At 41.0% G+C, this 12,307-nt stretch overlaps 1 protein-coding gene across 1 annotated transcript in view; it reads left to right on the top strand.

Moving 5' to 3' along the window:
- Positions 1–12,307, top strand: part of TEC (tec protein tyrosine kinase) — a 141,482-nt gene that overhangs the window by 106,134 nt on the left and 23,041 nt on the right. Inside the window, exons 6-9 of the mRNA XM_030880465.3 lie at positions 161–207; positions 1,393–1,568; positions 5,260–5,325; positions 10,262–10,316. Coding sequence (XP_030736325.1) covers positions 161–207; positions 1,393–1,568; positions 5,260–5,325; positions 10,262–10,316 — 344 coding nt within the window. The remainder of the gene's footprint in view (positions 1–160; positions 208–1,392; positions 1,569–5,259; positions 5,326–10,261; positions 10,317–12,307) is intronic.

The raw sequence follows: 12,307 nt of genomic DNA, 5'->3' as shown, positions 1-12,307 counted from the left end.
AACAGCATTTAAAAAAATCTGTTCTAAAATAGTATTACAAGCAAAATGCACCAGAGTGAGAGAGTCTGAGTGGACTTCTTGTTAGGGGTTCATTTTTACTTAAAACTATCAATCATTGGTAGATGGCATTTTGACCTGTTTTTGTCGTTGTCATTTTCAGGTATAAGAAAAGCACTACCTCGAGCACCAGCACCAGAAACAAAGAAGGTAAGCTGGTCTTTAACGTTCGGAAACATTTGCAGTTTATTAAGTATGTTTATGTTCATTCCTGTGATGCTGCTCCCTGCAAGGATCACATCGGAAATGGATAGACTATGGCTCACTTGATTTTTTTTTTTTTTTTGGTGTCAAATAATGTCAATTTAATTGTATCAGATATTACCATCTGGCATTCTGCCTGTATTTTGGCTTCGAGAATTATACAAGAGGCATGGGACTTTAAAGGAATATTTCAGTCTTAAGACCACAGTATTATGACGAAGGAGTGACTGTGAATAGTGGAGTATGGTAGAAAACACATGCACTTTGGACTCCCGAGGAGCCTTGATCCAGCATGAATCTGATATGAGTGACTTTGGGTGGGATACTTCAGCCATTGCTTCCTCAGCTGTAAAATGGAAGTTATATACTCTACGTCATGGGATTAGGATTAAGAATAAATGAGAATGCAGGTGAACTTATTTACAAAACAGAAACAGACTCACAGATGTAGAAAACAAACGTATGGTTACCAGAGGGGGAGGGGGATAAATTAGGAGTTTGGGATGAGCAGCTACAAACTACTATATATAAAACAGATAAACAACAAGGTCCTACTGTATAGCACAGGGAACTATATTCAATATCCTGTGATACACCCTAATGAAAAACAATATGTAAAAGAATATATACTGAATCACTTGGCCGTACATGAGAAACTCACACATTGTAAATCAACTATACTTCAATTAAAAAGAAATGAGAAACCGTATGCTAGCTAGGTACTAAGAGTGTGCCTTGCACACAGCAGGCACAAAGCAGTGCAGATTCCTTTGAGTGGGAGGAGACCTGACAGAAGTAGTTCTGCTTTTCCCCCCTGCAGGCCGTTAAATGGTGGGTCTGCCTTTAGTCCTCCTGGTTTCTACTCACGTTACCCTTGCGTCTCCCTGGAAAGCTAGTCCTGACACTGAGCAGAAGCCGTTTGATGTTTAAAGACAGCTTTTGCTCTTGTCCCAAATTCTGAAGCCCATGAGAGGTCCAGTAGCATCAATATCATCGAACTCATGGTGCGAGTTCACCAGGTTATCTAAAGCAGACGTTATACTGTGGGGACGTGCGCATTGCTTGGTGTTTTACTGCACACCCAGTTTCAAACAGAAGACTAAACTTTTATATGTTACCTCCTTTTCTTAGCGAAGGCCTCCCCCACCAATTCCACCTGAAGAAGAAGGTAATAGTGAAGAAATAGTTGTAGCCATGTATGATTTCCAAGCGACAGAAGCACATGATCTCAGATTAGAGAGAGGCCAGGAGTATATCATATTGGAAAAGAATGATGTTCATTGGTGGAAAGCAAGAGATAAATATGGGTAGGTATTCCCTCTCTGTGGATGATACACAGTGGGTGGCTGGGAGTGAAATACTGAGTGAGAAGAGGATAACCTGTAACTGTCATGTAATGAGGCTAGTTCAGCGGCCATAAATGAAAATATATGTTATTACTTTGCAGTAACACAATGTATTCTTAGTAGTGACTCCATAAATATAAATGAATCAACCACTCCTTTCCAGAAATTAGAATCCATTACACGGGTCTCTTTCTCATCCATTATATGTCTAATTGGATTGTTTGCTCTTGGGGGAAATTACATTTTAGGTCCCTTCCCCCCGCACCCCACCCCCAAGGTAAAGTAATCTTAGATTTGTCTAAGAGAGAGAGAATGTGTGTGTGTGTGTGTGTGTGTGTGTGCGTGCGTGCGTGTGTGTGTGTGTGTCTTTCTGTCTATATGTATGTGCATATGCGTCTATGTCTAAAATACATACGTTCAAGAAATTTAAAAACAAACATTATTTATACAAAATAATTTAGGATTTAAAGAGAATAGTCCTTTCAATCTTATTATTGGTAAATAATGGGTAAATGTGGATAAACGTAGGGGATGAGCCTTCGGCTTCATTAAGAAAGCTCTGCATCCTGAGCTTACCTCTGAAATATAATCCTGTTTATATTCTGAGTTCCTGTGGATAGGAAGAGGAGGACCTTTTTGTCCTGGTTAGAGCATGTCCTCCCTCCAAGTCTGCTTTCTCACCTCCTGTCCCACCCCCAGTTCTAGTTCTGTGTTCCTCAGGTCACTTCTGGAGAAGCAGTGGAAGCCTCTGGGTTGGGCAGGGTCCGTGTCTTCTGCTCACTTCTCAGCAGTGGTAGATCTCCTGAGTGCTGGTTTGCTGTGCATTATTACCTTTTTGGAAACCTTTTAATCCAAGTTTACAAGAAGGTCATCACTGATTTTTTTTGCCAAACACTGTAGAATATTGAATTTTATTTTTTATTATAGACATTTTCAGATATCCAAAAAGTACATCATAGTATAATGGAGCCTCTTGTCACTTGACTTCAGAAATTACCAACATTTGGCCAGTCTTGATTTTAAAATCTTCCCAACTGTTTTTTCTCAAGTATTTAAAACTAAATTCAAATCATCATGTCATTTCACCCCTAAGTCTAACTGCTAAAGATTTTTTTAAACAACTGCTATGTCATTATCATACTTAATAATAAGTTAAAAAACATCATCTGTAGGCTTTCCTGCAACATTTTCAGGACTAGAAGAAGAGTACAAATAAAAGCCCAGATATCATATGTTTAAATATTTAGAAGTTATAAGTCAAGCTAACAAACTGGTAAATAAGATATAACTTATCCTCCAGCTTGACAAACATACCTTCAAAATGACAAGGAAGGCAAGGTTTGGATTGGAGTTCCATGCCAGAATGTGTTAGTGCACAGAGAGCCAGCTCCCTGAGGTGTCTCCCTTCTCTCTTCCCTTCTGCCCTGGGCTCCATCTCACGTGTACCATGTAAATCTCCCAGCCGTACATCCAAACTCTGTCCACATGGTTTGCAAAAGCCACCCCCCAACTTGGTCACTCCTTGGACCTGGGCTGGAGTGGGTGCACACAATCAGCATCATTTGCTTTTCAAAGGATGAAACCCATTGGGAAGGCCCATGTAGGGCTTGGTAGTGGGCAGAGAATTCTGGGACCCTAGTTACACAGATGATGGTCCAGAGGAGGGCTGAGGGATCATGGGCTTTAGCATCCTCTCGAAAGTGTGAGGTCAGAGCAAGGGCCCTCTGGCCCAGGTCTAAGGATAGTACCAACTCTGTAATTCTGGTTTCCCTTGATTAGCTCTAATCTGTATTTTACAGTTTAATCAAGGTTAAAACAAGGTCCACACATTGCATTTTGGCTGATAGGTCTCACGTCTTTCTTTTATTCTGTAACAATCCCTAGCCTTTTTTTTTCTCATTTTTGATTTATTGATAAAACCAGCTTATTTCTCTATGAAATGAGCCACAATCTAGATTAAGCTGTTTGCTTCCATATGGTGTCATTTAATATGCATCTCTGTCCTGTATATCTGGTTGTTCCGCTTCTGATGATGCCAGGATTACTCATTGGTTCAGGTGTCAACATTATTCCTCTATCACAAAGTTCTTTATCAGTGTTTCACCTAATGATTTTGGCATCCATTGATGATTATTGCTTAGATCCATTAGGGATAGCAAAATGGTGATTTTTCTAATTCTGTCATTCCATCTGCATTTATTAAATCTCTAAAGAAGAACGGCCTCATGAACCAGTTCATTTAGTTCATGCAGGAAAGGCAAGATACATTTTGGATTCTTATCTTTTACCAACTTTTCAGAAATAATGAGTTGATGACCAAGCTTCCTCTGTTGATAGCAATGGTAACCAATAATGTTTTGTGTTATTATAGATGCTTATATATTTGGTTTCAGTCTATTGCAGTCATTATTCTTTTTACTTGAATTGTCCCATCATGGGTCAGTGGTAGCTATTTTTGATTGGGGACGCTTTTAGTCTTTCTCAGCTACCCTGCTTTCTGAATAAAATAAAATAGCTCAGGTTCATCTTGTATTTTTCCTGGCCAAACCTGCAGTTTGCCATTTCCCCAAGGAGTTCTGGCTCCTTGTAGTAAGAAGCAATATTTAGAGACAACAGTTGGGGTGCTTGGATTCTAATGGCTCCTGGACTGGTGTTGCTTCTAGGTCTTTCTCAGTGCAACAGAGCTACATGTATGCACTGGTACGTGTGTGTGTGTGTGTGTGTGTGTGTTATGAGTTCTTACTAATAGTTCAAATTTAAGATTACGAGGTTTTTATTCAACTTAGAAATTTTATACATGTATCTCTTTTATGCTGAAATTCTTGGCTCTAACCAAGATTTTACCTGATATGATCGCTCCTTAAACTGTAATGTGCATAGGAGATAGGAGTCATCTGGGGTAAAATCATAGATTCCGTAGGCCCACATAGGCCTTCTCAGTTCAGATCTCTTGGGGTATGACCCAGGAATTTGCTTTTTTTTTTTTGTTTTTGGTTGTGCACCACGCGGCTTGCAGGATCTCAGTTCCCTGACCAGGGATCGAACCCGCACCCAGTGCATTGGAAGCACAGAGCCTTAACCACTGGATCGCCAGGGAAGTCCCAGAATTTGCCTTTTTAACAAGTAACCTGATGATACTGATGTAGATGTCAGGCATGACCCTCTGTGAAACAATGCACTACACAGACTGTTGAGGTATTGGAGTGATGGGTGTTTTTATCCAACACTTCAACTTTTCTGAAGTAGTCGTTTCGTTAAAACATCCCAAGAAATTGTGAATTCAAAAGAAGCATCATGGAATATTAGGAAGGGCTCTGAAACTAGTCACAAGTTCAGAATTCAACGTATGGCCCTGTTGCTGGCTAGCTTTGAGACCTGAGAAAGTCTTTCAACCTTTCTAAGCCTTAGTTTCCCCACCAAAAAGTGGGTACAATAATGCCTGCCTACCTCAGAATTTTTGTAAGGATCAAATGAGGAAGTCCTTTGTAAAGCATCAAATACTGTAGCTATATTTACTTACTGGGGGTCAGCTAGTCTTTCTTATAAGCTTTAGGCAGTTTTATACTTTATTCCGGAAAGGCAGTAATTTTTCTTTTAGTACTCTCTCAGTAAAATAATTTCAGTTTATCTAAAGTATTTTTCTTATTTCTAGGAGTGAAGGATATATCCCAAGTAATTACGTGACAGGAAAGAAATCAAACAACTTAGATCAGTATGAGTAAGTAAAAGATTATTTTGTGAATGTGGAGGACTAGAAAATGTTTTTATTTTCCTACTTATGTAAGACATTTTGGAGATTAATGGTTATCTTTCATTATCTTTAGAAGGATGCACTAACTTAACTCAGTTGTCTAGGATGGTAAATAGACGTTGTGAGAATTAGTTTCTATAATACACTTTACCTGAAGGTACTATGTGTGAATAGAATTACAGAAGTGAATATAATTGAATTGATTTTAAACGAATCATAGCTTTAGCTGACTTTGAAATACAGCTCATTGTTCATTCATTCAAGAAATCAAAATACAGTTTCCCCGAGTGGCCTTTAAAAAAACATTTGATTGTTTCTTTTTTCTAATTATAATAACAATATGTGATTATTGTTTTAAAATTCTTTGAAAATATGAAAAATGTTAGTAAGAGAAATTATTCAGAAATCAACTAAAGTTGACCTGTGTCAACATTCATATATTTCCTTTCAATCTTTAGAATCATGCTGTATATACTGTTTTACATCCTGTTTAATTCACTTAATAGTATGAGTGTGAGTATTTCCTCATGCCATTAAATGTACTTCGAAAACATTTTAATAATTGCATTATATTTCATTCAGTCGTGAATTCTTCAAATGTTTACTGAGACCTTAGTGTGTATCAGGCACTGTGTGAGGCCTTAAGGAGTACAACCAGACATACAGCACATGGATGTGCAATAATTTATATAATCATTTCCTTATTTGTGTGGCATTATGTTGTTTAGGCATCTTTACTATGTAAAAATACTGGGATACCTCTTCCTGCTTATTGTCTTAAACTAGATCTCTAAAAATCTACATACTGAGCTAAAAGCTAGTTATGAACGTCTTAAGACTCCTAATCATGCTGTCAGATTACTTTTCAGAGAAACAATGGGCTGCTGTTTATATGCTCACTAGCAGTGCATGGCCAGGTTTTAGTGAGAGGCTCATATATACCAAATATATATGAGCCTTTTGTGGTCATTCTGAGGTGGTATACTGATGCTTCATTCACTTGTTTAAAAACAACACTGTCAAAAAAAAAACAACAACACTGTCACCACCACCACCACCACCACCAAGCTGTTTCCTCTGTCCATGTTACTTCCTGTAATGTGAGTGTACCTTAAAAGTCTAGAAAAGGATTAACAGATTCAAAAGTCCTAGCACTCGGTGGTGTGACCCCTCAAAGTTGTTTTAGAAGTAGGTAAGGGTATGAAAAGCATGTAACTAAAAAAAAAAAAAAAAGTTGTTTTAGAAGTAGGTAAGGGTATGAAAAGCATGTAACTAAAAAAAAAAAAAAGTTGTTTTAGAAGTAGGTAAGGGTATAAAAAGCATGTACCTAAAATAGTGGTTTTGTTCTTGAAGAAATTTTAGGAAAATAGAGTAAATCCTTAGAATTAGGGAAGATGCTAAAAGGTAAAAACTTGGATCTGATTTTAAAGGGATCTGACCGAGAAGTAACTGGTGATTTCAGGAGGGATGTGCTTGGAAACCAGATAATCCTTATCTAAATGGGAGAACTCCCCTTATGACTCATGGGATTACAAATAAGGGTTTTAGGAAGTTTATGATTCACTGCCATGCCATTTTTGGGTGCCTGACTCCACCTCGGCATGACCGAGTGAACTTGCCGTGGGAGTCCCCTCAGCCAGCTGCCCAGGGACTGGGGATTCCATGTGGCGAGGTGCCAGCCCTGACTGGATGAGAAAGGAAAAACCTGTTCTCGGTGCTGACAGTCACTCCTGCTGTCTTTCCACTCCACTGTTTGTGTTAGATTTTGCTAAAGCCCATCCTGTAACACGTCTTAAATGTCTCCAGGGTTAAAAAGCCTTTTGCCAGCTGCTGAATCAAGAGCCCTTCTGCTGTTTGTTTGTGGGCAGGAGGCGTCCGGGCAATAACTGTCCACTGGGCTGGGCTCAGGACTGGCAGCCTGCAGCTCCCAGGGCCATCAGTACCCTAGTTCCCACCCCCTCACCCAGATCCCGGCGGGGGGAAGACAGGACCATCGGAAGTGCTGCAGGAAAGAAACTGGGCTCGTTGTGGTCAGTAAGATGTTCTTGATGGAAGTATGCTAGAGGAGGAAGGTGACAGGAATGCAAGGACCCTTAGAACAGGAAAAGTCTAGGACAAGGCTTTGCGTGGGTGATCCAGGAGGCAAAGGCCAAAGTGAGAACCGGCAAAGATTATATAGCTCGTTGGTTGGTTGTTTTCAATTTTTTGTTAGTTTATACCTGTTGCCTCCATTTTCTAATTTACCCAACCCACCCTCTCCAAGAAGCTTGGCCAGGATCCATCCTTTCCAGAAGGTTGTCCCCAAAGCTGCTTTCCCCTCTATTCAGACAGCACTATGAAGTCCTGTCCCTCTGGAGTGTTTGAAGTGACTAGCCAATCTGAAACCCTCATTCCCATTAGGGTTTTGATATCTAAGAATGGAATGACAAGTTACTTACAAATCCTGGGTATTCTTTCTAGAAGTATATAGTTCCTTCATCAGGGGACGCTAACTAACCTCCAACAGGCATTTCTGGGCCGGGCTCGTGGGCGACGCACGCGGGCTGGCGTCTCGGCGGCAGCTCCCCGGCTCACCACGTGTGCATCGTTCTTCCCGACAGGATGCGTTCAGCAGAGCCACTCTCGTCTTTCCCTCCTTGCCTGGTGATAGGTATCATGGAAGAGGAAGAGAAGCCACAAAGAACCGTTAGGAAATACTCACCACGAGATGAGTCATCTTTTTTTTTTTTTTTTTTTTTGCGGTACGCGGGCCTCTCACTGTTGTGGCCTCTCCCATTGCGGAGCACAGGCTCCGGACGCGCAGGCTCAGCGGCCATGGCTCACGGGCGCAGCCGCTCCGCGGCATGTGGGATCTTCCCGGACCGGGGCATGAACCCGCGTCCCCTGCATCGGCAGGCGGACTCTCAACCACTGCGCCACCAGGGAAGCCCGATGACTCATCTTTTGATTTGTTCATCGCTCCTTCCTCCTTTCCTTCCTTCAACGTACCCTTCAGGGTCTGAGTTTATATCCTAGGGAGGAAAACATCCTTTCTGGGGAAACTGCTAATACTATACAAATGACCACTTAGAATAGGATTTGTGCTGTGGATTTTTTTTTCTTTCCTTATTTCTTTTATCCCTTCCCAGGAGCTTGAATATACCAAGTGAGGAAAGGACCTTTTTCTTTCTCTGAGTATCTTATATCGAATTTCTCTTGAGAGCCACAATCTAGCTTTACTGATTTCTTGCATCTGAACGTGAGCCTGAGCCTCCATCACTTACTCTCACTGTGAAGATGTGGGCTTGGATCTCCTGTGATTAATAAAGAGAATTTTTTTTTTCAATCTTTCAGGTCCTGCTGGTTTATAATGCATAATGAGAGCTGCAGCTACCTTTTCTAATTAACTTTTATGGTTGTTTTTGGTATCCTGACAAATATTTCTCCTATCAGTGGGAAAGCTTTAGGGACAGAATCCATTCTGTTCTCATTTATTTTATCCCTCAATTGCATTCAGAAATTGATCAGAATTTAAATTTGTAATTTTGTTGAACTTGGTCTCAGTTCATAAAGTGGGGTCCACGACAATGAGATCTTAATACCCACAATTCTGAGGCCTGGTTAATCACTTCAGGCTCCAAATAAAATAACAGTTTTTGGCTTGTGTTGAGATTATAATTTGTGTTTGTCCCCTCCAACTGCATGAAAGAATCCAGACCAAAAATGATCTTGTATTTTTTTCTTTGTATTTTTCCCTTCCTCAGTCAGGGAAGGCCTTTGTATTCGCTTGTCTCGGGGTGTTTGCTGGGCCAAAAGCAGGTGCTGTTTCTTTTATAAAAGGCTGAGGCAGTGGTGGAAACTTCACGGGTTTAGAGGGGCCAAGCTGATTTCATAACATTGGAATCCTTGGGAAATAGGACTGGATGGAGGATTCTCTGCCCACTAAAGTCCATCTAGAACAAACAACACAACACAAAACAAAAACCCAAGTTTAAAGCTGACAGTCTGAGTTCATCTTCTTTGGCCAACTTGCTCATAATCCCCTGGAGAGCATGGGCTAGGGGAAGCAGGGAGAGGGGAGTACCTCTGAGGATGAGGTGGGAGATGGCAGTATCCATCTTTCCTTAGGAAAGATTTCTCAAAGGTTAAGCAGGGGCACCGATATGTAGGGGCTTGGCACAGAGTGGTGGCAGGGCAGGTGCCACTGCTTGGCCCTGGTGGGATTCCTACAGTAGACCTTTGGAGGACTGCCAGGGGTCGGGGCTGTGCTGGAACCAGTAAGTCTGGAAGACCCAGGAGGCCTGCTCTTCTGTTTTGCTCTGTTTCTTTCAATACTTGGGACCTTCGTGAAATTTGCGGGGGAGGCCTCATGATGATTGGAGATGAAATCTCCTGCCTGTTGGGGGCTTGGGATTAGATTTAATTGGAATCCAAGACAATGACGTGGTGACATTTCCTGCGTATTTGAGTCAGTGGGGTAAAATTCATTCTTGCTATTATTATAATAGTTAAAAATTAGAAATGATTTTTATGTTAAATAATGACGAGTCGCTTAAATAAATGATGGTGCATCCAGACCGTGATGCACAGGACTACATCGCTTTGCAAAGGTGTGTATCGTGTACCGTTATATGAAAGATTCAGGTTCTGATATAGCACGTGTAGCTGACCTCACTTTACTACAGCAAATAAGAATGTTGGCATACATATGTGTCTTCATAAAAATATGGGTAGAAAAAGTCTGCATGTATGTGTATCCAGATGTTACTAGTGGTTGTCTATATTATTGAGATTATGAATGAGGCCTTGTTCTTATGTATCGTTTGTTATTGATGAGTAATATTATCAATACCTTGCTAATCCTAAAAAGAAAAAAGAACACTTCTAAAAACCTGAGGCCCTAAACATACCTTTTTCTCTTCAGATGGTATTGCAGAAATATGAATAGAAGCAAAGCAGAGCAACTCCTTAGAAGTGAAGTAAGTGTTTGTACTTGTCTTGTGGGTTTGGTTTCAGCACAAAATCAATTGTAACGAATCCCTGATTAGTAATTCCACCTACCTCTGTTTCTAAAGCCCAAAAAATACTATGGCGTAAGTACAAGTTTTGGTTTTTTGAAATCATTTAAAAGTGAAGACTGCTCTATTAGTTTCCTGGGGCTGCTGTAACAAGGTACCACAGACTGAGTGGCTTAAACAGCTCAAGTTTGTTGTTTCATGGACCTAGAGGTTAGAAGCCTGCAGTCCAGATGTCAGTGGGCGTGGCTCCTTCTGGGGGCTGTGAGGGAGGGATCTGTCCCAGGCCCCTCTCCTTTTCTCCCCGTGGTTCTTCCCTCTATGCATGCCTGGCTCTGGGTCCAAATTTCCCTTTTATAAGGACTCCAGTCATATAGGATGAGCCCCCCATCCCACCCTATGACCTCATTTTCACTTGATTCCCTCTGTAAATCTCCGCAGAAGGTCACATTCTGAAGTACCAGGGGCTAGAACTCCAAAGTATGTTTTTTGAGGGGGAAAGAATTAAACTGATGACAATAGGTAATAGCTATACTTGGGCAACATTTCTTTACTGTTTCTTACTGATTTATCATTTGCTACCTTGATATTAGTACTTGACATGTGTTTTTCCTTTTTGCTTGAAGTTCTTTGTTTTAAAATAGTTTACATCAGTGTTACGTGCTATCTTTTATAAATTAAGTTTTAATACCATATATAGTTGCCTTAAGAAATGTGCTAAAATTCTTACACTTTACAAAGAAATAAAGTGGAAGGATGAAATCTACTATAGAGGAAACTAAGTGGACTTAATGAGGAGACAACCTGAGTCTAGCTGTGACTTTTCTAGTGTTTTTTGCATCTGTAAGACAGAGAGGTTGGATTAGAAGATGACCTCTGCAGTTCTCTGCATTTATGATCTAGTTATTCTATTTAGTAATTGCTCCCAGTCTTTTTTTTTTTTATGTCTTTATTGGAGTATAATTGCTTTACAATGGTGTGTTAGTTTCCGCTTTACAACAAAGTGAATCAGTTATACATATACATATGTTCCCATATCTCTTCCCTCTTGCGTCTCCCTCCCTCCCACCCTCCCTATCCCACCCCTCCAGGTGGTCACAAAGCACCGAGCTGATCTCCCTGTGCTATGCGGCTGCTTTCCACTAGCTATCTACCTTACATTTGGTAGTGTATACGTGTCCATGCCTCTCTCTCGCTTTGTCACAGCTTACCCTTCCCCCTCCCCACATCCTCAAGTCCATTCTCCAGCAGGTCTGCGTCCTTATTCCTTTCTTTTTTTTTTTTTTTTTTTTTTTTGCGGTACGCGGGCCTCTCACTGTTGTGGCCTCTCCCGTTGTGGAGCACAGGCTCCGGACGCGCAGGCCCAGCGGCCATGGCCCACGGGCCCAGCCACTCTGCGGCATGTGGGATCTTCCCGGACCGGGGCACGAACCCGTGTCCCCTGCATCGGCAGGTGGACTCTCAACCACTGCGCCACCAGGGAAGCCCCTTATTCCTGTCTTACCCCTAGGTTCTTCATGACATATTTTTTCTTAAATTCCATATATGTGTGTCAGCATATGGTATTTGTCTTTCTCTTTCTGACTTACTTCACTCTGTATGACAGACTCTAGGTCCATCCACCTCACTACAAATAGCTCAACCTCATTTCTTTTTATGGCTGAGTAATATTCCATTGTATATATGTGCCACATCTTCTTTATCCATTCGTCTGATGATGGACACTTAGGTTGTTTCCATCTCCAGGCTATTGTAAATAGAGCTGCAATGAACATTTTGGTACATGACTCTTTTTGAATTATGATTTTCACAGGGTCTATGCCCAGTAGTGGGATTTCTGGGTCATATGGTAGTTCTATTTGTAGTTGTTTAAGGAACCTCCATACTGTTCTCCATAGTGGCTGTACCAATTCACATTTCCACCAGCAGTGCAAGAGGGTTCCCTTTTCTACAAA

This window comes from Globicephala melas, chromosome 5 (genome assembly GCF_963455315.2).
Source record: "Globicephala melas chromosome 5, mGloMel1.2, whole genome shotgun sequence".
In the NCBI taxonomy this organism is placed as follows: Eukaryota; Metazoa; Chordata; class Mammalia; order Artiodactyla; family Delphinidae; genus Globicephala; species Globicephala melas.
Note: the sequence above shows the minus strand (reverse complement) of the source record. Positions and strands in the feature narration are given on the sequence as shown.